Consider the following 27,294-nt stretch of genomic DNA (forward strand, 5'->3'; position numbering starts at 1 on the left):
GTTTATCATTAAGCAGGTTGCTATAAGCTCTTCCACTTTGTCAAAACTAACTTACACTGTGTTACTGCAGATGTAGAACTTCTAGAATTTTCAAAATGCTGTTTGGAACATAGAAAAATAATAGAGTAATAAAACCACTTTTAGTTCTGTTTGCCCTTTACTAAATCTGGCCTGCAGTTATGAAAGACAGATCTATAAAGGGAGATATTAATACCTTGGATCTTCAAGTCCCAAACATCTATTAAAGCACCTCCAAAGCCAGAGGTACAAAGAAAATGCCAGTCTATAGAGGTCAGCTATTTTGAGAGGTCTAGCTCTGTAAACAACCTTGTTTTTCTTCCATTATTTGCCTTCCGAACTTGGGGTGCCTGACTTAACAACTTCATTTTCAACTTGCAACTTAAATTGAGTAAATATATTTTATTCTTAATAAGCAAAGATAATTTAACTCAGTTCCACAGAAAATAGTTTTATCTTTTTGCTCTCCCTTTCCATCATTTTAGATGCATGTGGATTATATACTCAGGGAAAATTTTTGACAAGGAATCTATTCAGAACAATACACGTGCATCTTACCCTCTTGTGAAAAGACTAAGCTATGGTATACCTACTGCACTATCATGCACTACATGGTCCTTAAGGGGCACATTAAACTATCCACATCTGAACTTGTTTATCAAAACATTCCCATTCCCATGCACAGGAACTCCCATTGGTCAAAATAGGATTTGAGTCACTGTAACAGGTGTAGTTTCTGATACACAGTACTACATTTGCAATCACTTCACGATGTAGAAATCAGTGAATATATGCCAGCCAGACAAAGTGGAATAAAGAGTGTAATAATTTTCTTCTATTATCTGATATGCTCAAAACTACAAAAAAATTTTAAGCATGTAAAAAATTCCAGTAAATCTTTACAGTAGCTGAATGTCAAAGTTGAGGGACAATGAGACTTTATATGATAAGAAGGCTTAGTAATCCTGAAAAGCTCTTCTTTGAAGGCAGACAAAGCTCTCCCTGACTTCACCCATTTCAGACAGTCATAGTTACATCATCAGGACAATTTCCTAAGTAACGTACTATTAAATGATTATAAGAATTGTGAGCTCTAGGATTGAAACAACCTACTGAGATGCTTTTAGTATAGCCCATGAGAGCAAAATGATGTTTTATATTTCCAAGAGTTTTCTGAAGTGGAGATCTCAATATTTTTTACTTGACAGGATTTTTAAGGTCACACCTTTAAGCTGTTACTATTTAAAACATCTGCAACATTTTAGCAAAAAACCACAAGTTTCAGAGGGCATTAAGCTACTGGTACTACACTATATAAGAGTACTGATTCTTGCAGTGCATATTGACTACCTCCCTTGTTTTCTTACGTATCATAACATTACTTTTGATATTTAACTATAATCAGGTCACATTCTGGTTATCATACTACAATCTCTGCAAAGCACTTACCTTTTTTATAAACTTTCATCTAGCAGTTGAAACAACACTAACAACTCCAACCCAGAGCTGGGTTCAGCCAGCAGCGCCTGTGAGTCAGAACCCCATGATCAACATTATCACTCTCCCCACTTCTGATACACACACTGACAGGAATAACATGGCAGTGACTGCAAAGATGTCCATGAAGCACAGAGATCTCCATGAATGCTGCTCCATCAGTGTCTAGGTGGGACAAACCTCTGGTTTGTTGCTCTAACTGCTGGTATAAAGTTGGTTTTGAATCACCATTATAAAAATTCTTCCCTGTTGAGCTAAGTGTTGCTGTGCTTTGTTTCTGCTCAGCTAATACTGGCTGCCAGTAGAGCTTTATTTAACACATGCAGTTAAACCATTAAATTTATTTCTCTTATGCCTACCTTATTACAGTTTTCGTTAACTTATAGGTCTGCAGTCTTCTTCGCACCTAATGTGTAAAATATTTGAGGCAATCTTTTTTGTTTGTGTCCTTTAGAAAGCAGATAATTTTGTAGGGTTGTAATTCAGGGAGAATTCAGACAGTTCAATAAAAAAATTTGGCACAATTGAGTGTCAGCAGAATGTTTTAAAACAGCCTCAGGAAACAATCTAATATTAATTAGCTCTGAGAAAATTACCATTCGGTGCTTATTGAAAACATGAGAATTCCTACTATAGATGGCAAAAGGAAAACAAAAGTAGAAATTACATAAAATTAAAAACTTAAAGCAAGACTATGATAGTCTTTTTGTGCAAATGATTGCAATCAGGATGTGATTTTTAGCTGACTTTCTCAACCTTTCATGAACTTAGAGGTACTTAAAATTAAAAACTACTTAATAAAAGTAACAGATGCACATGGGTATCAAATAAGGAAACCTTCTTTGAATTTTCCCAAGGAGATTTATGATGACTTCATCACAGGCTGGAAGGGACATCTAGAACTAATTTGGCCTAAGCCTCCTACCAAAGCAGTGTCAGCTACAGAGGGTTATGGAGGACCATGACCAGTTGAATTCTCAGTATTTCAAAGGACAGAGCCTCCAGAACCTCTCACTGCACCTGTTCCAATATTCTACCTGCTTCACAGGAAAAAAGGAATTTAAAATTTTAAATCAATTTTTCTTTGTATTTCAATTTTTACCTGATGTCCTATCACTGTGTATCACTGAGAATAGTCTGACAGTCTTCTTTACACTATTCCATGAGGTAGTTTTTATGCATATGGATAACATCCCCCTCCCAGCCCTCTCTTCTCCAACCTAAATAATCCCAGGTCTAGCAGCCTTGCCTTGTATGTGGGTTGCTGCCTAACCATCTTTAAGGTAGTTGATTAGACCCTGATTTGGATGTCCTTTCCTCCTTTCTTCTAGGGAGCCCATTGCTGGACCCAGTATTCCAGACACGGCCTCAACAGCCCTGAGCAGAAAGGAATGATGAACTCCATAAACCTTCTGGCAACATTTCCTAAAGCAGCATAGGAGGCTGCTGGCCCTCTTTGCACAAGGGCACAGCACTGGCTCATGTTCAACCTTATGTTCACCAGAACCCCCCCAAGATGCTCTTCTGCAGAGCTGATGCCCCAGCAGATACAAGTATAGAGAGAGGTTTATTCCTCCTTATATTTTGGACTTTGCAACACCAGTCAGAAAAACACAGAAAAATTACTTCTAGAGCTATGCTCACACAGATGTACATTGCCATGCACCCCGAGCTTCTCACACAAGTTTTGTTTCATGCGAAAAAAGCCACTGCCAACATATATATATATATCAGACTGTCACAGAGACACTGCCAGTTCTGGTCTCAGTTTGCCAAGTGCACACATTATGTAAGCATATCAAGTGCCTGAGAATATGTAAGGACATTTACAAAAGTGTGTGCACAGTTGTGCAGACCTGTATCTTAAAATACAGTTCTGAGTTATCTCTCTGTTGACATCCCAGACTCAGTGGACTCCACTTATAAAACCAGCTGATGAAACCCCATTTGATGAACTCTAAAAGATCACCATTCTATCATTCCAAAAAGCAGACTCCCTTCCAAAACAGAGGTTCACATCTTTTTCCTGTCATCTTCTTACTGTTACAAATATTTTTTCCTTTCTTTTTCTCTGGAAAAAATCATGCTGACTCATTTTCTTGTTGCTATACTTTCTCCAGTTTTGACCATGACAACTAATACTATAAGGATGAACAATGTAAATACTTTAATTTCTGCTACATTATATAGAAGAAAATGTGATGAAAGGACTGAACCTTACTCACCTTCTTCAGAAGATAGTTCATTAAAAATCACTAACAACTTTTAGTGTAAGAGCAGGAATCGACCTAAAGTCCTGAGAAAGCCAACAACGAAAGGAGGGTTTACTTTGACTTGAATTCCTAAACGACCATTAATTAGAATTGGGATATTTCAATTTAGATTATTTTTATTTCTAATCTTTATTCCCCTCTGCTAACATCTCACTACTTCTATAAGAAAAAGATATCAGAGCAAGTAAAGAAGAGGATGTAATATCTTTGAGGCCCTATTAAGTTGGAGACTTAATTTGAGATTTCGTTTTTCAGTAATATTCTATTATTAAATAGGTTTTTAAATACATCACACTGTAAAGATGTCCTTATTCAACCTCAGCATTTTTTGAGTAAAAGATCTTAATGTTTAGAGAAATCACATTCGTCAGATACTGATTGTTCACATGCAGCCTTTACTGAGTGCTGGCGAGAGAAGTCATCGTTCCATGCACAACCTGTTTTTTGTATCTTTGCTTATTTTTTAATGAAATCGCTGCTACCAGCAGCTGTCAGGTTTGAGCTAGATGGGGTGATATGGTCTAATCCAGTGTGGACTACATAACGTTTTATGTTTCCTTGCTACTTCATTTCTTTTTCATCATCTCCTTTGTCTTTCTTTCTCTCAGCTTTTAAAACATAACTGTGACTTTCACTTCCTCTGATTCTACAGCTGAATCTGCTTTTGTTGCCATATCAGTGTAGCCGTTTTCTACAGGTACACTTGCAGCCTTCTCTTCTTGTTCACATTACATCACTGTCCTGCTTTGATGTCTGTCTAATATTCCAGAACCAATGTATTTTTTGGTCCTCATGACTTCTATCCTGCTCAGTTTCTAATGCATTATCTCCACTTCAGCATTTCCTTCCCTTTCTACAATTTCCAGATTTCTTCCCAGCGCTCCCTTCTCCAGCATAGAGGATTTGCTTTTGTTTTTTTATTTCCAAGTCTTTGCATCTTTCCCATTTGTTACCTTGCTTAGTCTTGTAGGATAAATGAATTACAAAAGGGAATTCTTATTACTGTCCAAGTCAGATGTGTATTTAAGAGTCTCACATGCACTAGTGCCAAGAGGAGCTGGACTAGGTGATTTCCAGATGATCGCCAGAGGTCCTTCAAACCCTAACAATTCCATGATTCTGTGAAATCCTGATATTTTCAAAGAGGAACAGCATAACATTAAGGTGTCTGCTAATTTTCCAAAGAAAACAGCACAAACAAGTTAAATGAACTTAGTATTCTCCTAAGACACTAACACTAACTTCTAAGAGTGCTCTCAGGTAGATCACTTAGAGACTATCTGAACAGTACTGATGGCCTTAATTAATAGAATGCTGTTCTCTCGTGAAATGTTATAGTCTGGTAACATAAAAAGCTACTTGCTATTATTATTTCTGGGTGGAAAAGTAACACATCTTCTTTAATAAGCTCTGGAAGACATAACTTGTCATGTTACCCAGTGCAGTGTTGTGCATTTTGAACTAAAGCAGTGAACTAAGTAAGCCTTCATCCCATATGCTGAATAACAGTGGTTTCTGAGCAGCACACTACCCTCCTGACTAGTACTAAGGATGATTTAATGCATTCCCGTCCCTAAGCATTTTTCTTCCTGATACTTCTTTCTATCCAATTAGATTCCTATTCCAGATCCTATTTCATACAGACTATATCAGTCTTTTTGTCGAAATGAAGACTAAATCTCTAAGACTATTTATTACTCCTCTCCTTCTGTTTCTTTTTTGCTTTCTTTTAATCTTCATTTTCCACCTTTCTTCACAAATACATAAAAAAGTTAATGTCTCATATGGCTTTCCTCAGCTACAGAAGCGTGGGGATGCGAAGCATATCCTGTAAATTGTGTGTCAAACCAAACCAGTAATTTCCAGATAGTTTCTAACACCTACCAGTTGTTATGGATATCACAGTATTATCACAGTTATTTAAAACAGTTTTAGATTAGCCAAATGTCAATCTCGCGGCAACTGCACAACCTTCAGGACATCTTTGTGCATATGACAGACTTCCAGCTGCGAAATGATTGCTTAAAAAACCCATGTACTTTCTAAACGAGCATGTTTTAAAAATATTTTAAAGTTACAAAATAGGTTCAGCTATTCAAATGTACTATTTTGGTTCATATTACTTTTTCTTTTGAGTCTGAAAGCAAAAAAGATAAATTTCACTACTGTTTGTTTTCACATTTTCAATGTACTGTCATTGCTGGTTTATTAAAAGTTCCCACTGACTTAAGTATTTTAAAAGCACGTAATTTGTTTGAGGAACAAATCAGAGGTCACAAAATCAACTTAAGTGACTTTGCACAAAGTCTTACTTGAAAAGGGTGACAACTCTACTAAAATATCCAACCAGTATCCTCTTCTGTTTGGTATGTTAGTTCGGGCTCCCCTTATAGACCAAGCCTATAACAGACTTCTTTATATATTACAGTGATGAAAAGAAATTCAATGGGGATTAGGCAGAGCTACAAAAAAAGAAGGTGTTTTCTTTTTCTAGTGGTGCAAAATACCTTATGGTAGATAGACAGATGCAGAAAGTTCTGACAAAGTGTAATCAGAAAGACATGACTCATGTCATGATACATGATACATAATAAATACAAATGCCCCAGTCACCATACTGTGAAGAACCCACATGGAATTAGCTGCACGAATTCCCATTTTTTAGGAAACAGCAATTTATGCTGGTTGATCTTGCACTGAGGCATAGTCTCAAGTATGTGATAATACATTCTGTCACCATGGAAAGGAATGTACATAATGTAATACCAAAGAATAAATTAAAACATTATATGCTGGCAAAGCTTTCATTCTTATTTCAACACAAACAAGGGTTTAAAAACATGTAGAAGATAAACAGAAGTTCTCAGAGTAGTTTTTGCATCCCACTCCCCCGGTTTGCACCTGATTTTGGTTTAATTTTGTTGAGTCTCTAGTTGAACTGAGCTAGTCGTCTCTTACTATTCAATTAGGTATGCTCAATGAAAGACTGGACAGAAAGCTATTGCTACTTCACCCTTGAAGGGCATGACTTCCCCCTTGATCTGTAGTGATAAGCAGTAAAATCCTGTTTGTCTCACATAAAAGCATCCAGTAAAATCAGAAGGATATGTTCTTGGTGAGGGGACCAGGATTTGATACAAAATTGCACTATTGTAAGGATATAGACATTCTGCAAAATTTGTGGTCATACACCCCTACGCCTAAAACAGAAAGATAAGTTAATGCAAACTCTCAGGCAAAGCATTATGTAGTACTTAACAAAAATTAGCACATGAATACGGCTTTAATAAGTTGTCTCCTACCCAGAAATTGCTGCTAGTTTTTGATGAGCCTGATAGGCCATCTCACATCCTCGGGTTCGAGTTTTGTGCAATTCTGCATGCAGAGAAGGACAGGTGACTGAGACATCCCCAATAGAAATGACCAGCTCCCGATAGAGAGCCACCTGGGTATTGAACTCCTGGACAAGCTGAAAAACAAAAACAATTTACATGCATGAGAATTTTTAACTACATTGGTAAAAACAATCCATGTTTTTAAAACATGCCCAATCTAGGGCTTGTTCTTGCTTCTCACAATTTCGTAGCACACAGGATCAAGAGCACACGATTCAGTAAATAACTAGACCCTCCACGGCAGCTGCTTCTTCTGTGAGCTATAAATGTTCATCTGTAGGAAAGTAGTGTTTCTGCTTTTAATATCTGAAAGTGTTTGAGTTATTAGTATTAAATATTAAGCAGACAAAAAAACATCTGCTTTATTAGTAGCATGAGGTTATTTTTTGCTATCATGAAAGGCGAAAATATCTCCAGAAATTACTGCCTTTGCTTCTCCTGCTTCCTGATTACCAGCATGTTCAGGGACTGGAATGTAGCATTTGCTTTTAAATTGGCAATTTTGCTAATTTATTTTGTAATGATTTCTGTTCTGTTACTTCCCTTCAACCCAGATTTCTGACTTAAAACTCATCTGCTGTTGCTGACTGAGAAGATGTACCAGATAGGCACTTTCCTGTTAAAATTCCAGAAAGCACCTTTTCTAAAGTGCATGTGGGAAAAAGGAACAAATCATTAAATAAACACTACAACCTGCATAGAAATCCAATATCCACTAGATACATACAGATCTTACTGGATAAATGGATCATTTTACTGTTATGGAAAGACCATTATTGTTTAGTTCCACCGATCACGCACATGGAATGATATTTTAAAGAAACGAAGCATTTGCTGTCTTCTGAAAGAATGCATTTAAGACCATTTGCTCCACATGGTGGCGGGGGTGGAAGGATTAGAGTAATAGAACAGAATATTTATTTATCTGTGTTTTGACCTCAATTCCAAACTATATAAAAACAGACAAGAGTAATTGCTCATAATTCTGCAGTCATCATTACCACCAGGAGTTCAACATCCCCAACACAAAAACATACTGAGAACCTGAAGTCTATCAGAGCTACTAATTTTTAAAGTCAAGTCCTCAAATTCTCATGCTCAGGAAATAAACGAGTCACCTCTGCAGTGTAATATTCACACCCTTGATGCATTCCACTGCAATTAACTGTATAGCTGAGAACTGGTATCAAAAACAGTTTTGACCATGCTTTCTGAAATTTCATTTTAAGAATAGCAAATAGGTTCCTCTGCTTCAGGAGCAGCAAGTCAGCCCAAGTGCATTTCAATACATCTGCACCCTCCCACACCCAGATCCCAAACAAACCCAAAAGCACACACCAAACAAAGCCCTAGGCACAATATTTGCTAAACAAGTCCTCAACTTTTATCATTCTGTAGCTTAAGAGAATGCATGAAGGCAATGGAGAGGAAAAAAAATTGTACTGTGTACTATCATAGTGTGATTATTCTGCAATAGGAAGAAAAATGTTGCATCCTGTAACTGGTTGCATCAGAACCATTTTGCCAGTTCTCACCTGACATCCCCTGTTTAATCAGACTCATCCAGACACCTTATCACTGTCCAGGAAAACAAAACCACACATATGTCGCTGAATCAAGACACAGAACAAGAAAAAAAAGCACACTGATTTTACCTCCCAAATCCTATCACAACTTGATGGTCCATCTATAAAACATAGTTTATTTCTAATCGGTCAATTCTAAAAACTTCTCTGCAACTAACAACATTATGCTATTGAGAATAAGAAAACAGGCAGAACCTACTAAGATCCACTTGTTGGGTATATTTATAGAGCTACTGTGGCAGCTTTTGTTCCTCCATGCACTGGGAATGGCTCCTAATCTTGAAGCATCAGAGCGGATAATCTGCCAGCACATTTTTCAGCACCAGAGGGAAAAAAATTGCCAGAATCCAGCAGAATAGAAGTAGCAGCTCCATTGCTACTGGACAGAGCTTTAGTCAGGTACAGATTTACCCAGAAAAGTAGCAGCGACTTCATTTTTTTCCTACATCTGTCACTAGCTAGAGGAGTAATTTTGGGGCCCAGTGTCAGGCTGACTGGGAAGCCTGAAAGGGGGCATACGGTGCTGATTTGGAGGAAAGTGTCAGAATCCAAGCATTTTGAATATGACTGAGGAAAAATCTCATACCAGAATGTGACAGTCCATAAATAACAGACACAGGCGTTTCACCTGAGGTTTTACAACTGCAACCAGCTACTCTGGGAAGACTGGTAACAGGTACCATATACATCAGGAACAGCATTTCAGGGCCTCTAAGTCTAGGTCTCCTTATTTAGAAGGATACTAGGACAAACATGCGGTTGCTGCACAAGACAGCAAGTAGTGCAGCGATTCATTGGAGGCAACTATTTACCCGTTTAGGCTTCAGTGCGCCCAAGCCTGGGGACAGATTTGGACGGATCTACCAAAAAAGCAACTCCAGCTGCTTTGCTGTGTGTGTACTGGGGCAAGGACTCCTGCTCCCGCAGGACTGTCCAGGCGACCGGCTCCGCTCCCTGTCCCGCAGCCGGCTCCCTCAGGTCTCCTCGAACCTCTCGGCTCCGCTCTGGAACCGCGGCGAGTTGGGGCGCAGGGCAGCACCCCGGAGGGGACTGCGGTTTCAAAAACAGTGCAACTGCACGTGATGGGAATAGCCAAGGTGGCGGGAAGAACGGCACCGCTGCCTGCGCCGCGAGAGCCCGGAAAAGGTAAAAAACTACGGCAAGCCCGCCCGGGGTACCCACCATCTTACAGTCGTCCAGGGTTCTCTGGATCTGGTAGGCGCTATCGGAGCCGCTGCCCCGGCGTTCGCTGTCGCGGCCGTGCGGCGAGGTCCTGCTGCCCTGGAAGATGGAGGCGGCGGAGCGGGGGCGCTTCCTGCGCCCGCTCGGTGCAGCGCTCATGCACACGCATCCGCCGCGCGGAGCCGCCCGCGGGCGCGGGCAGCGCCTTCCCCGCCGCCGCCGCCGCCGCCCCGGGCACGGGTGCGGGCCCGCGCCGCTCGTCGCCTCGGCCGGGCCGAAGCCGCGCCGCTCACGGCAGCGAGCGCGGCAGCTGTGGGCGATAGCCTGGCGGCTGCGGGAGAGCCCGGGGAGCGCCCTGCAGCATCGCCTTCGCTACCGCGGGGAGAGGCGGAGGGGCTGGCGCCTGCCCTCCTTCAGCAGCATGTCAGTCCCCGCGGAACCGCCCCGCCGGTGGCATGCTCCGCCGTTCTCCTTCGCGCAGCCGGCGGGGGGAGTGGGGGGAGCGCGACCCTGCCCGCTGGAGAAAAGCGGCCATGCACCGCCCGGTGCTCCCGGCGGGGAAGCCCGACCCGCCGCGTGTGGCCGGGCGCCCCCCGGGAGCGGCGCGGAAGGTCCGGAGGGGCTGGCGCCGTCAGCAGCACCGCCCCCGCGGGGCGGGAGCGCCGCGGCCGCGCCCGCCGCGCCCCGAGCCCACCCGAGCCGTGAGGGGGCCGGGTCAGCGCCGCGCCCGGCCGGGCCCGGGGAGCCGCCGCCCCGCTGGGAGCCGCCTCGGCGCGGCCCGGGATCGTAGGGCACCGCCCGTCCCGCGTTTGCCGAAGCTCATACCGATCTTCAAGAGGCGTGCTTAGGTGTCGCTTTTCTTTATTAAAAAATACTTGGTTCGTTGCTCAATATTGATCAAATTTAGTCAAATGTTAGATAGTGTCCCAACGAGGGACACGAAGATGGTGGAGGATCTGGAGGGGAAGCCTTATGAGGAGCAGCTGAGGTCACTGGTTTGTTCAGCCTGGAGAGGAAGACACTGAGGGGAGACCTCACTTCAACATCCTCGTGAGGGGAAGCAAAGGGGCAGGTGCCAATCCCATCGCTCTCACAACCAGTGCAAGGATTTGAGGAAATGGCGTGAAGCTGAGTCAGGGGAGGTTTAGGTTGGATATCAGAAAATTTTTCCAGAGGGTAGTGAACACTGGAACAGGCTTGCCAGGGAGGTGTAAAAGCACCAAGCCTGACAGAGTTCAAGAAGTGTTTGGACAACACTCCAATACATATGATGGGATTATTGGGGTGTCTTGCAGAGGGCCAGGAGCAGATTCAGGGGTCCTGATAGGTTCCTTCCAACTCAACATATTCTATGATACTATGACTTTCTTTCTGTCTGTAAAAAAACTTCATATTTTGGGGCTCTAACAAAAAGTTTGGTGTTTGTGATGCAACACGATTGTATTTGTTACTTGCAGGAAAGATTAAATAATAATTAAGTGGAGAAACTCTTGTGCACCCGCAGTGCAGTTGCAGTTCACCGGGCTGGTGCTCACAGTGCTCCCAGGCCATGGGCACAGCCCCTCCAATGCTGTGGGGGCTGTGGGGCTGTGCCCCTTCTGTGTCTGCAGCTGCCTTCCCCGGGGGCTCCTGGGGACTGCACTGCCCCTGCATGAGCTATGGCCTGAGACGGCTTCAGCTTCTGCTGGTCTTGTTCCTTTCTGTACCCAGGGAGCTATGGCTGTTTAGCTCTCTTCTGGTATAATTTTAGTTATTCAGGCCGCTGAATAAGAGCTTTTTTGTGTTTTGGTAATGTTCTTGAATCCAAAGCAACATTAAACACATCACACAGAGTAACCTCCATCTTGCGAGGGAGCTTGAATATGCCATCAGTGCCACTCTGGCAGCTTGAGGAGCTCTTTTCAGGCTGTACTGAACATTACTGTAACACAGACAACCTCATATCCACTTTAATCTGGATATGGCCTATGAATCTACTTTGAAACTCTTTTTTAGACTTCTGCTATTTTCACAAAAATGTAAGCTGCTGGATATGTGGTTGTATGGATGGATTTGCAGCACTTGCAAGTGCTGTCATCACCTTAGTTAAAGCTAAAATGACCTTGTAATTGTAACTTTACTTTTGTAAAGATAATACTAGATTTTCAGCATTCTGTGCAGAAAAACTTGCAGTTTGATGGTTTTAAGGACATCACTTTTTCTTCCATGGTTAATTTAATTCTTTTATAGGAAGCAAATGCATGAAATTATGCTTTGGGCCAGAACATTGTGCAGCTACAATATAGAGAAAAGACATTTCCTAATGACAAGAAAAATATTTTTAATTCTGGTAAAAAAGCAAAATGAACACATCTTCTCCTCACATCTATATAGGTGAGGGAAAATAAATTTGTAAAGGGAAATTAAATATAACACTATGCTATACCAGTGCTAGTGTTTTATTTGTTGCTTAAGGATCACTTTAGTCAAATGTTGTAGTATTTTTTCAGTCTATTTCTAGTCTTATTAAGAGCTACTGCAATAGCAGTAATGAAAAAATGCTAATACTAAACCAAACAACAATAACAATAAATGTATCAAAGAGTTTACTTTTACATTACCTGTCTTGGCTGAAGTTCAGGTCCCCTGAAATCAGAACCAAAGTCCCACTGGCTTTTAAGAAAGATTGGAATTTAGTTCCTGGTGATATATCTGCCCTGTATAAAGCTGAGTCACAGTTGAGTTTTGTCTGTCAGCCAGCATCTGGAACAATTTTGAAGTTCTAGTGACTTATTTCACTAGACATGGTGTATTCAATATGTCCACATTTGAAAGTGGATATGGTGATTCTGTAATTTGTAAGACTCTGTGTTTTCATAATTGTTCTGGCTGAATGTGATGAATTTGATGGCACTTCATCAGCATAACCCAGAATTATGTTGAAGAAACATATGAGTGACAGGTACCTGGAGTGACAAGTATCAACTCAGTTTGGGATGCATAAGAAACAATGATTTTTGTAGGCATCTCAGGAATGAGGATGGGGGAAAGAGCTCCAAGCTAAGCCACCAAAGGTTGTTGCAGGGTAGGCAGTGGAAGCAACAAGAAAACAGCAAGGTTTGAAAATATATATCACCAGGAAACAAATGTTCTCTCTTCAAAGCTGATGCATGTATGTTGAAAACTTTCTTGAAGAGAGAGACATGATTCTTTCTTCTTGTCTGAACTAGTGTTTCTGTCACCTTGTCCTTGCTCTAGCTTCATCTCCTGATGTTTAAAGGATTGCAGGAAGCAGGGGCTTGTTTCTCCCTCCTATGGCATCCTCTTAAGACCACAGGCAGGTGACCTTGAAGTAAGTTCAGAAATTGCATGGCCTATTACAGTCAAATTCTTTGCAGCTCTATAGCTCATAATGAACGAAAAGTGTATATGTGGGCCTTTCCTCTGCCTAGCCTGTATGGTAATTCCAAAACATGAACTGAAATTATTTGGTTTCTCTTGTTCCATTTTGTTGTAATCTTTGTCCATTTATTGCTCTGGTTGTTGGCTTCTGATGATACTTCTCAAGGGAGTGTAGAATGTAATGGACTAGATAAGTTATGAAAGAGAGACTGAATTTCCGAGAAATGTGAGGAAATATCCTTGTAGGGGGAAAAAAAAAAAGGAAAGAGATATGTAAAATTTAGGAGGAAAAAAGGCCATTTCTCTAGATACAGATACATAGAGAGAAGAGGAAACCAAGAAGATTCCAGATACTGAAGAAAAAAAGGAGAAAGTATTTCTGCATGATCTTCATAAGACAGAAGAATAAACTATAAGTTTTAAGGTTAAATTGAAAATGAAAACAAAAAATATACACTTTTCTACATTTCTATGAAATTTATATTTTTAAAGAAATTCTGTCTTTCTAAAGACAGATTTAAGGCAGTGCAAAGATTTATACCCTGAAAATGTGGGGTGAGATCAGTGTCTGGAGATAAAGCACTTGGCTTCCTATGGAGTAAAACTGTTTAAATATCACAAATAAAAATGTAATAATATATAATAATTAATTTGAAAATAATCACTTTAATGGCCATTTCATTTTTATAAATAATTTCATAAGACTGGGGAGTTAGGGAAAGAAGTGCCACAAGAGGGACTATTCAATACTTACTCCATAAAGTCTTTTATGTATCCAAAGTCTTCCTGACTTTAGAGGTCCTCCAGCAGAGACAGCTCCCAGCACTCTTTTTCTTCAGCTTGTGCTCAGTGCTATGCTTACCAAGTCAAATTATTTTGTAGCAAATTCTACAAACATTAGTGTATTTTCATTATGTACTGCTTTAATAGCAAGATATAGAAAAATATAATATTCAGTTCCTTTAGAATTGGGTGTTTTTTTGACTACAGGTGCATTTTGAATCTAAAACCAATTTATGTAGATACCCTTCAAATCAAAGAAACATATTTGTGTTGATAAATTTATAATCAGTCAATTCCAAAAACACAGGCAGTCTGTCAGTTAAAATTGTGAAGCAGACAGGAACACTTTGCTAAGTTCTGTAGTCTTAGAAGTCTCAATAATTTCTAAGTTTACTTAGAAGCTTATGTCCATGCAGTGTATTATCAGCGGAGATGCTGAGGAAAAGGCTTACTTTGCTTGCTGTCAAATTTTAAAAAAATGTAATCACCAGGGAGACTGTAGCTGTCAGCCCAGTACAGGCCTGTTGCTCTTGGTTAGGAATGCATGAAACAACATGCTTAAGCTAGCAAAAATGTAAAAATGGCTAAGTCTGCTTTACTTGCCTTCTTGGTAAGTGTTGCAAAAGATTGTTCGTAATATTTAAGTCATGCCTTGAGGATTCTAGAAATTATTATGGTAAGATATTTGGCACTTAATAACTATTGCATTCTTTAAACCAGAGAATGAAAGCAATTCTAAATGAGATAATCCACAATATGTTCCCATCTTCTCTAGTTCTTTACCACATATATTTACATATGTAATTCCAACATGAGCTTACACTGTGGGAACAGTCTGTGGGAAAATATCTGTGGGAACACTCAGGAAGGTAGCCGACTAAATTTTTCAAATTTATTTGCATTTGCCCAGCACAATATAGGATTTAATTACAAGGAAGTCTATGAAAATGGCCCATAGAACCAGATACCTTTTGCTTTCACCTCTATATTTTTTTAAAAACACATTATCATTAGTAACCTAATGTTAAGGCCATCAGCACTTCTCTTATTAAGAGGGGGAAAAAAAGCCTTCTTTAAAAACCCAAACATTAGCACAGAAAATCTTCAAACTGCACAAAGGAAGAATTATTTCTGAAATGAAAGAGGTTAAGATGAGTTTCTCATTATGAAATTATGAAAGCAAATTATTTACTTTTAGCTCTAGTGTAGTCAATGCAATAGAGAATGACTATAAATAGCGTAGACAATGCAATAAATTAATACAATTTTGCCTTAATATTATCTACTTTTTTATTATCACAGAAAATCTGACATAAAACAAAGCCCCCCAAAAAATGGAAGATAAAAGAGACCACTATTAATCTTCCTGTAAAAGTCTGTAAAAAAACCAAGAAAAAATATCTTTAGTGTCATAACACACAAAATTATTAAAAGATATGTGTAAGAACTGACAATTAAAAGCTAAGTGTAATGATATTATTAAAATCCCTTAAGAGTCACAATTCTCATGACAATTTAATAAAAGACTGCAGAATAAAATATTTTAATAAAGTCTTACAATGAATCTGTACATTATTAATCGGCTGGTGAAGATTAAACTCAAAGTGAAAGATTACTGTTATTAAAGAAGAATAGAAAGAGGTATGAAAAAGAAAACAATGGATTTGTGAGGAGCTGTTAGAGGGAGACTAAGAGAATAGAGCTTTAGGCAAATGGATGTTTTAGTAATTAAAGTCTTTAGATGTATCAGTGCTCTACTACTTAGAAAATGCAATGTTTGCTATATGGTGGTCTAGAGAGTGCTTGATTGATGCAATAAGAGAAATATGTGGGGTTTGTGTTTTTATATTAAGTGTATAAACTGCAGTAATTTATGCATTCAGGGAACATATAATTAATTCTAAAAACTGAGTATGGTCTTTTGAGAATCTGAGAGTATAAATACCAGACTCAAGTACTTTTCTTCTTGCTTATGTCTACAGGAAAAAAGCCTGGATCAATACAGAAGTCGTCTACTGCATCTTCAGAAATATTATAAAAAGTCCTGTACTTTATAAAAGTGGAAGAGATGACAAAATTTATGCTCATTGTCATGTCCATGGCTATTCTGTAGTGGTTACTAGAAATAAAAGGCCTATACGAAATCTCTGGTTTATTTAGTGTAAGAAATGGTTTTGCCAAAGTCTGCCCTGCCTTATGGTCACACAGTCCCAGAGCTCAGCAATGGAACAGCACACAGCATAAACTATACCCACAAGAGGAAGCTTGCAGGTAGGCTACATGTTTACATTTTTAATATAAATAGTAGTTTTATAAAATTTTTACTGTTCTCTTGCAAAATTTTTAAAAGCAAAAGTCAAATAATGTTTAAAAAAGGACGAATATTTTCAGATAACAAAGGCAAGTCAAGGATAGTAAAACTTTGCTACTGTATCTAATGTAAATATAGCACAAGAATTGTGCTGTTTCAGGGAATAATTCAAATGTATGTAATGTCTCAGAGCAAGTGACCTAATGAAAGTCTGGACATTAAATCAGACTGGACACTCAGGCTTAGTAATTTTGACGAATTTCTATTTATGTTATGTGAAGATGAGACTACAGCTCAAAATAAGTAAACTCAATGGAAGCAGCAGTGCTCTGAAATCTCTTCTACTTGCCATCTGAATTTGGCCTTGTGAAACAGCCTTTATGGTCCAGTTTGTATCTCTTCTCCTCAGTTCTTCCTAATAACCATTCACTAGCTACCTTTTAAAGATCTTGTAGCCCTACAAACTAATATTTTACATCAATTTCAGTTATTCTGTCATGTTTGTTACCTGGTTGGAAGAGGTTTTTGAAGTGATCATTACTCGACTTTGGAATTAATGTGTTATTGAAATGAACAGAAATGGATCAGATCCTGTTAAGAACTATTATCTGGACTGTTTCACTGCTGGTTAAATACCCATTTGAAAGATTTGTTTTAATAACCATATTTTCATAATTTCTTTAAATGAAAGCTTAGATCTCATGGGAAATGATGCTGTTTCCATGTAAGTGTCATTATGGCATACCACCATGACTTAATTTACTTTTGGTACATGGTAAGTACAGCATAATTCATTTTTGCATGAAAAAGCAGTTTGGATTGAATCAAATGACCAATGGGGATTCCACGGGGGAAAGCTGAGCTCTTTTTGGCCTTGTTTTTCTAAGTAACTGCCCTGAAATCAAGACTTTCTTGATGAGAATACATATTGCCAAATGCTTTTGTTGTACTTGTCCTTAATCAGTCATCAATCTTCTTTCATTAAGCTCATCAACCTACAGAATTTATGTTTTTTAAATTCATGGGTAAAATTTTCAACACACGGAGCAAAACCTGTAATTGTTCTTGATGAATACCGTGTATTTCTGAGAATCTGGCTGTGGATTGTGACATACAAGGAACATACAGTAACGGGGACTTTTCTTTCTTGTTTGCCTAATTTTGAGATATTACATTATTCTTTCAAAAATCTAGAAATACGTTGAGGGCCACTGATGGTGTTGCTTGGTGTTATTCCAATGACATTCACTTGAAGCATGGAGAATTTTAAGGAAAACTAGAACTGAATAAGCTAGGGAATTTCAGAAAAATAGAATATGAAAATGAAATAAAATTTAAAAAATCTCAACCCCAGCCAAACAACGAAAACCCTCCAAACCAACAACAACAAAAAACCCCACCCAATCCAAAACAAACAAACCCAAATCATACATATCATCCATGTGAAAGCAAATGAAAGATTCTCTCTATGGCCCCCTCCATATTATATTAGTGTGAAATGGTGGCCTCTCAGAAAATACTCTCCAATACTCTTCAGAATTTCCAGTTTTGTTGCTTCATTATATGCACAGGTCTCCAAACTTTACTCAGTTGAAGATTGATTGTATTTTATCCCTTTACCTATGTAGAAAGGTTGTTAATCATTATTGTGGTGTACTGATTTGCTGGTGTAGGCTTCTGGATTTACCTTGATGGTTGGCTATTGGGATGTGGAGAAATTCGTAATGAGAAAAGTGTCCTTCTGTTTGTGGTGGCAGGTGCATTCCTTGGAAACTGAGAAACATATGGATGAAGGCTCTGCCTGGCAACTTCTTTTTTTTCTAATTCCTCCTCCTTTCTTCTTTGCAGATGATGGAAACAAAAGAACCCTTTCTAATAATTCTTCATTGAGCTTTGTGTGATAATGAATTAAATATCCCTGTAAGAATCAAGAAACTCATAGACAAGTATGAGTTCAGAAGAGGTAGGGTTTAGGGAGACATACTCACTAAGACCAGAGTTTCTGATGATGTATTTCAAAGGAGAAAAAAGAAAAAGCAAAGCATCTTAAGCTTGACTAAGTCTTCCTTAGATTGGGAAAAGGACATAGCATATGGGAGGATCTGAAGTGATTAGGAAACATATAGCACATGCTTTTCTTCAAATTTGTTTTTAAAATCCTGAATGAGGCTGTTGTGCTGTCAGTAAAGAGCTAAAGATCTGAGAATGTATGACTATTCTCCTAAAAATATAGGACTGCATTACTGTGTAGAGGCAAAGAATTAAGTCCTTGGTTCCAATATTATTTTATGGACTTGCATTTTCTTTGTTTTGTCTTTTTAACTTTGTCCTTTTGTTTCTTTGCTTTATGTTCTTCTCAGTTTATGTCATATATTTTAAATTGGCCTATTCTCATCTTCTGTTTTTTATCATGTATTCTTGCATTATCCTTCCATTAAATGTTTTGTACTTATTTCTCTAGTTTTGTTTCTCACTAATTTCTCTGTTTTCCTTACTTACATTTGTTTTTTCTATGTGATCAAAGAACAGTTTTGTATTTTGTTCTTTTAAATAACAAGGGAAACTATAGTTTTGAGGTTAGCACATCACACCTCCAAGTATGAGTAAAATTCAAAGCTTACCCTACAGAAGCTAAAACTTATGATGAGAGAGAAAGATTTATTATACAAATGAACTTTAAAAATTGCATTAAAAATTCATAAATAAACCTAGACTATACTACATTACAGGCTTATTGGACCAGAATCCTAGTCCTGTCTTTGTTCACCACAGGTAACCACAGAGGAGTGGAGATATCCAGTGAAATATATGCTGTGTATATGTAGGATCTATATAATATAGGTTAATATTTGCCTGATATTATTTCTTTGCCTTGTCTCTGGGGAGAGCTACAGTTAAGGGAGGAAAAAACAGTTCAAACAACAGTTCCATATGTAATCAGTGGGTTACTCTTAACACAGTCTCATGTAAGTGAGGCTCAGCAGATGCCTGCTGAGAGTCCGGCTCTCAGTGTTCAGCGTTTTCCATGTTCCCCAGATGGTGGTATTGGGAATTTACTTATTAATTTAGATAGCACAAATGTGAAAGGACAGCTGCTGGAACTCAGCTGAGAATTCATTGTGATCCTGACAAGTTGAAGATACCATCTTAAAAAAAGTTGTGAAATCTTGTAAGGAAATGTTTAAGTTACTGCACTTAGAAGTTATTCATCATGGGGTAGGTAAAGCCCATGATGAATAACTTCATGGCAGAAAAAGAGCAAATTCATATTTTGCCTGTAACCTTTTTCTATTTTACCTTCCCTTTCTATTTATAGAACACCTGCTATCGACATTTGAAAGAGAATATAATGTTCTAAACACTGCTCATCTGTTTTGTTTGTAAATATTTTCAGTTATTTTGAGGAAATGCCAAATGAAATCTTTACCAAAACATCAATTAAAAGGATGCTGCAAGTATAGATAAGCAGCATGAAGAGTATGACAAATGCCCCTGGTGGGTTTGTTGTTGTTATTGTTGTTTTGCTTGTACACTTGCAATAGATATAAAAAGTTTGATTCCCTGAATCCACTTACTGGTTTTAGAGTCCCTGAATCCACTTACTGGTTTTATAGTCCCTGAATGCACTTACTGGTTTTAGAGAGATTGGTTAAATTCATCAGCTTTATGTGTAGCAACAGCACATGATTCCTGCAGATGTACTTCCCATTTGCTGTCTTCAGTAAGGAAATCTAATGTGAACTTCATAGAACCTCTGGTTTGTTGGTTTATTCCAGGAGAGTGGCTTCATCTGCAGCTTTCGTAAGTTGTCTCAAACATAACCTTGTATTCTTACCTTTAATGCAGTCTATGGTGTTTTCTGTGTCAATACAGCCTAATTACTTCACATGATGGGTAAAAAAGATATTGTTTTTGACTAGTGGTCTCTCAAAATAGCCCTTGTCACAGGAGGACAAGCATACAATTTGTACAGTAGCAGCATCTTGGTAGCTCTTCCAGTTCTCAGGAACAATTACTTCAGGGAAGACATAAATCCAAGACCATTTGAATCTTTGTAAGATTTTTGCTTTGGCCTATAATCTTCTTTGAAATTAACAAGCAAACCATATAATGTGTGCTTTTTGCAGAAATATTATTTAATAAACAGAGTAATTAAGTCTTAGTTGTAAAATACTTTGCTTTAATTGTAGGCAGAAAGTGTTCAGATTCACAATGAGAATGTGTCAAATAGTAACCAACAGAACTGGCTGTTGAGAACAGCAGTGCATTAACCCAGGAAATGATAAAGCACAAGTTAGTTTATTTGACAATGACATATATGAGTGAACCAACCTTTAGATTTGTGAAACACAAAAGTCCATTTCAATAATACCGGGACAGACTCCCCAGGGAAGTGGTCACAGCATCAAGCCTGACAGTTCAAGAAGTGCTTCAACAATGCTGCCAGGCACAGGTGTGACTCTTGGGGTTTCCTGTGCAGGGCCAGGAGCTGGACTCAGTTATCCTGATGGATCCCTTCCACCTCAGCACATTGTATGGTTCTATAAATACTGGGCCACAAAGCAGCTCCATATCCTTGGATGTAGAGTTTTATAAGATCTGTATCTTGACTTCACATCTGAGCATGAATTTAGGTGGTGGGAAGCTCTAAGTACTCCCATATTCTGTATTATTCTAGGTGCAATTAACTGTACTGTGTTAACATTATGGTCTTGGGATTCTCAGGCTTTTTTAAAGCAGTTTATATTTATTTTTAGCAGGAATTTTTGAATTAGTTTACCTGTCTGTCTTGGAATGAGATCTATACTTTCTCCTAATACAACTTGACTTACTTCAGTGAACTTGGACCACAGAGGAATGTAGTCTATTATTTATGTAATTTTCATTTTAATTATTAATGGAACATTACACAAGTGGTTCTATGAATTAATTACCCTTAAAAACCATAGAATCGTAGAATATCCTGAGCTGAAAGGGGCCCACAGGATCTCATGATGATCACTGAGTCCAACTCCTGACCCTACACAAAACAACCCCAAAAAACACACCTTGTGTGATAATGCCTGAGAGGCTTGCCAAACGCTTCTTAAGTTCTGGCATGTTTGTTGATGTGACCACTTCCCTGAGGAGCCTGTTCCACTGCTTAAACATCCCCTGGATGAAGAATCTTTTCCTGATATCTAACCTAAACCTCTCCTGATACAGCTTGATGACATTCCCTCAGGTCCTGTCACAGCTTGCCAGAGATAAGAGATCAGTGCCCCTCCTCTTCCCCTCAGGAGTCTCCCCTGCAATGGTGTCTCCCCTCAGTCTCCTCCAGGCTGAACAGGCCAAGTGCCTTCAGCCACTCCTCATCCTGCTTCCCCCCAGTGCCCTTCACCCTTCCATGCCCTCGCTGGACACTCTCCAGTGCTGTCCTTCTTACACTGCAGCACCCAAAGTGCCCCCAGCGCTGGAGGTGAGGCTGCCCCGGTGCAGAGCAGAGCAGAGCAGGACAATCCCTCCCTGCCCGGCTGCTGATGCTGTCCCTGATGCCCCACAGGACACGGGTGGCCCTCCTGGCTGCCAGGGCACTGCTGGCTCATGTTCAGCTTGCCATCAGCTTGCCCAGGGCTCCTTTCCATGGCACTGCTGTCCAGCCTCTCATTCCCATATGTCTGTACATTCATGGTTGTCCCATCCCAAGTGCAGAACCTGGTCCATGTCTTTGGTAAACTTCATATGGTTTGTGATTGCCCAGCCAACATCACACCATCAAACAGCCTTAAGCTCAGCTATGAAAATGAGATTCAGAAATCTTGCAATTTATGCAGTTTGATTCTAAATTATTACTTTATCTGCATAATATATGAAAGTAGATAATAAAAAATCAGTATCCTATCTGTTACTTGCTGACTTGTTGAGAGAATTTGTTGATAAGAGCATATGAATGATATGGCATAGGAATTATATGAATAGTATATGAATTAATAGGAGGAAATTTATTCTTGACAGTTACGCGTTAAACAGTTGGAGACTGTTATTTGGCCGAGTAAAAGAATATAGCTTCCAATAACATTCTGTTTTATAGATGATGGGACTTTCTAATTGAAGGTTAACATTTATAAGGATTTCTTTTTATATAATTATGTATTAGTAGCACTAATCCAATCCCTAGACCTTTATACTTTAATTACCTATGTGGTTATTGCTCTTGGGTTTCATTGTGCATTCTTACTGTGAATAAAATATTTCTTACAAAACATTACTTTAAAAGAATCAAATTTCTCTGATATACAGCACTCATACCATTCAGAGTCTACCACAGGCATATTCCTGTAAGACCTGTGCCTAAAACATACTGGACTAGGATGTGAAATGCTCTATACAGAGACTATATCTCTCAGAGATATTAGATAGTCTCAGAGAGGACTCTGGAGAACACAAGACAGTTTAAATTAGATCATTGGTACTCACAAAGGATGCTAAAAACCACTAAGCATTACAGTAAAACTTTGAGATTGTTAGATTGATTGTGAAGTTGTCAGCAGTCCCTGATCTTAAACCTGCAGAAGTGTTTCTGTTGTTTACCACAGGTGAGTTTGTTTTGAACCTTTAACTGGGAGAATAGTTAAGAAAATTGCTCAGGAAATGCTCGTGGGTGAGGATGGTTCCAAGAATGGATTTAAGCACCAAGCTACAATCTGTTAATTTGATGTATGTGACTATGAGCTGTTTTCATATATTTTCGAGATCTGTCCAAATTCTTCAGTCTTCTCTGTAGGAGTCATTAGCATAATTAGAATCCTTTTACCTTCCTTTTGAAGAGGAAGCATGAAACAAACAAACAAAAAAAAAGGATGATTTTGACTTTTCAAAGCTTGTAAGTAAAATCCCACATACTCTTTGCAGGTCAGAACCGATTCCCTGCATGAGAACAAATTCCCCTAGTTCATTCATCTTCCAAGTTGTCTCTTGCCATTCAATCAATCTTTCTTCCTAAGTACAATCATAGATAAAACTTTATTTTTTACTCTTGGGAAAATACCTTGGGTTTATCATCTTACAGCAAGTCTTCATCACTTCTACTGTCTACTATTATTACATGGAAATCCTGTATATGGGATACAAAAAGAAATGCTAGACTGGAATTCCCCCCTGCTTAGATAAACTTGAACTTGAGTGATGTATTTTGTGGCTTTGCTGGTTTTGCTAAATTTCTCAAAAGCATGAGCATATGCTAGGTGGCTTCAGAAATGTTGGCAATGTTTGCCCTAATTAAGGGCAAAACTAATGATGCTCTGTATGGTTATTCAGATTTGTGGGACTAAAGAGATAGTACATATTTTTCATGTTGTTTTTCTGCTGAAACTTACAAAATGAATCTATTTAAAAAAAAATATTTCTACAATTAAGGAATGTTTGCTGTAAATGTGTATATTGAAAATCTTATTATTCATCATCCATTAGAAGTAGTCCTTTGCTCAGCTGATAGAGAACTAGATGGTCATTGATACTGTGAGAGTAGGAAGCATTCTAGGAAATTCTATAGCCAGCATCATACTAGAAGGTGCTTATGCTGATATAGCAGTAACTGCTTCAGGTCATCATTTAAAACATTTTTAGAAATCTAAAATCTTCTGAATATATTCATATTTAACTTTAGAAATGCGTCTTAATGATTTAGTTTGGAGCAGTTCTTCCAAAATACCTGAGTAAGAGCAAATCCAGAAGTCAGGGACTTTTAACACAAAAGGAAGCATTAAAATATAGTTCTATTAAAAGAAATCTCTGAAAAAATTAAGAATTTAAAATTAGCAAAAAAAAAAAAAAAAAGAATAAATCTTAATGTTTTATCTATCAACATGTATACTGAAATTACCAGCATGTTAACACATGAACTAATCACATAGGCTAACTGCTACTGGTTATTATTGAAGTACAACAATATATTGGTGCATAAATGAACACATAGTCTTACAATAAATAATTTAAAAATTGGTCTATATAGGTTGTAGTGTATTGGTGAGTCTTATAAGTTAAATATCTACTTTTCTGTACGTTCTGTATGTGGGGTTTTTTTGGTGTTTTTTTGTTGGTGGTGGGGGCGTTGTTTGTTTGGTTTTGGATTTTTTTTTCTTTTGTTGTGTTTTTTTTCTTGTTTTCTCTTATTTTTTTCATTTTAAAATATCACATCTAAGACAGAAATCAAGCACATTGTCTCTGTACAACAAATAGGTCAGAGTTAAGAATTATGCTAGGTAAAAGTACAGCAGTAATGTAATAAGACAAAAATCTTGGTAAAATCCTAGATCTGATCTTGAAAGACAGATTTACACAATTATTTCCATTACTCAATCAAATAAGAAGCAATTTGAGAATAAATTTCCCACATTTTTATATGCTTGAACTGAATCTGCAGGACAACTGTAATTGCCAAACATGCTTGAAACCAAAATGCTACCAAACTATTTAAAAAATGAAATTATCAACAAATCTTCATATACAATATTTTTGATGGTATTTCTATCTCTAATTACCTCTTCTTCTTAGCTAATTACTCTCTCTATACCATTTTTATTGTGGAATTATGATTGAGATTTGGCTCGTCCATGTTCCCAGGTGTGCAAAATTTTACAAAATCAAACAACATGTTTTTTAATAAAAAGTCATTAACTCAAGATGCTTGCCTAATTTTCTAAGGCTATTTCCTGCACATGAATATGTGTATACATATTTGTGGCATTGACTCCTATATCACTGTTAGTTGAACAGCTTTTTAATACACATTGCCTCTCATTTAGGATAACCTCAAACTACAGCTGACTTTATATCTTTCAACAAGATAATGTATTATTTAGCCAAATATTTATGGAAGAACAATCTTACTAGAAATTTCATAATTATCTGTTTTGATTTTGTACATACCCTTTGTTTAAACTGAGTATAACCTGCCAAAGATTTTACAATATATGTTCTTTTTGCTATCTTCACTGTTTTAGATCCCCTGCTAAGAGTTGGAAATCCAGTGAAGAAAAGTATTGGAAATTTTTTAAAAGGTGTTTTACAGATATTGAGCTCTTGACGGAAAGTCTGTAGAGCAATCATTCAGTCAGTTTGACCTGTGTATAATAAAATGAATTTTCTTAGATACTTAAAATATTTTCACACAGTTTGATTTAATGGTAATAATGGTATCACAAAACTTGTGTTACACTTTTGCAAAGTATGATTATTACTTCCCTATAATAAACATTTCTAACATGGGAATATAAAAATGTAGACACCTTCCATTTAGTAAACACAGATAATCAGTTACAGACTGCTGGCAAAAAAGCTAACAGCTACGGCTTCAAATAACCTTAAAATATTGAATATTTGGTGCAAGTATGATGATTAGTCTTATTTTAAGAGCAATGTCTATTTTGCTCTGAGTCTGGCTCTTACACTATTGTTCTGAATGGTTCATTGATTTGATTTATTCCTTTTTCCTATCCAGTATTTGTGGATGGGAAAACTTCTTAGCTTCCAGATTTCCTCAGGTAGCAGGAATAGAATTTGAGTTCCATCCTGATGCAGAACCAGGACATAGAACAGTTGGAGACTCAATAAAAGATCAGGGACTACATTTGAAGGAGAGCAACATCTACCAACTTCTTATTAAGAAATATTTGGCTAATTTAAGTTTTGATATGTTTATTATTCGTATTATTATTATTAGTGCTTGTGAAGCAGGTAAAATATGATTGAGTGCTATATCATGACTATATATAGGATTAAATTTGATGTTTTGCTTTTTTTCTCCATCAGTTTTAAAATGTGTTGATTTCCTGACATTTCTATGTGTGCCTTTAGTTTGATAAGTATTCATCCTGCAGATGATTAAAAAAATACATTGTTTTTAAAACTCTCCTACTTGCCTTCTAGTAAAGTTCACACACGCAAGTACTATTTTTGCATATTCAAATCAAGTATGGCTATTGTAGTCACAGTCTCTCTATCTTATCTGCAGGCAAAATGTACATGTTCAATCTGGAAGTTACTTAAGAGGGTAGCTCCAAGCAATTTCAACTTACTTTTCAAAGGAATAAACAAAAAAATTTACTAAATCAAAAATTGAATACTTTTCTTACTAATGCTTTTAGAACATTACAATTTAAAGTAATTTTCAAATAGGCATTTAAATGTGTACTTTTACACAATTGTCATATATGAGAGTGTGACTATTTCTCCAAGAGACTTGGGTTTTATGATCATCTTTTTATCATCCAGAATCGTGGGATTTTTAATAAAGCAAATAAAGCTATGTAATACAGAAAGTAGAAAATATTTGGGCACCAGTCGATGGGAACTTCACACACTTTTTCAGAGTGTAGCTGAGAAAAGGCAGAAAAGATATGTGACAGCTTTTGAGTACTTGACACTCTAAGTCCACAGAGCTGCTATGTTATGAATATGGTAATAATTCCTCAGATAAAATCTGCTTCACAAGCTTTTCACAGTTTATCATTTTGGGGCAACCACTCCTGCATGCATGTAGAGATGTGTTCTGAAGAGATATGGAAATGGAGGAGATAGAAAAGACTCTTAAGAATGTTTCAAAACCTGTTTTGAAATCCTAGTCCCCTTGCAGAGGTGTGAATTAGACATACAGAGGCTTTGGGTTCAGCACATAAAGCTTTCAAGGAACAAAACCTTTCTGAAAAATTTGTCTCTTTACCCTCACAAAAAATCCGTGGCAGAAATTTTTTGCAGGATGTAGGTCTGCTAATACATCCTAGCATTGTCATGTCTGTCTCCATTTCTTTCTTAGCCTCTAAAAACTTTTGATAAAAATCTATATCTTCAGAGAGCAAAGATTTATTGCTCTATCTCCTTCAGACACCAAT

The 27,294-nt window shown here is 37.9% G+C and overlaps 1 protein-coding gene across 1 annotated transcript in view; it reads right to left on the reverse strand.

The window, feature by feature from the left end:
• Positions 1-10,183, reverse strand: part of RGS7BP (regulator of G protein signaling 7 binding protein) — a 33,653-nt gene extending 23,470 nt beyond the window's left edge. The window contains exons 1-2 of the mRNA XM_059493165.1: positions 9,952-10,183; positions 7,091-7,257 (exon numbers count right to left, since the gene is read on the reverse strand). Of these exons, the coding sequence (XP_059349148.1) occupies positions 7,091-7,257; positions 9,952-10,110 (326 nt within the window). The 5' untranslated portion in view covers positions 10,111-10,183. The remainder of the gene's footprint in view (positions 1-7,090; positions 7,258-9,951) is intronic.
• Between the last annotated feature and the right edge of the window lie 17,111 nt (positions 10,184-27,294).

Source organism: Ammospiza nelsoni, chromosome Z (genome assembly GCF_027579445.1).
Source record: "Ammospiza nelsoni isolate bAmmNel1 chromosome Z, bAmmNel1.pri, whole genome shotgun sequence".
NCBI classification, from domain to species: domain Eukaryota; kingdom Metazoa; phylum Chordata; class Aves; order Passeriformes; family Passerellidae; genus Ammospiza; species Ammospiza nelsoni.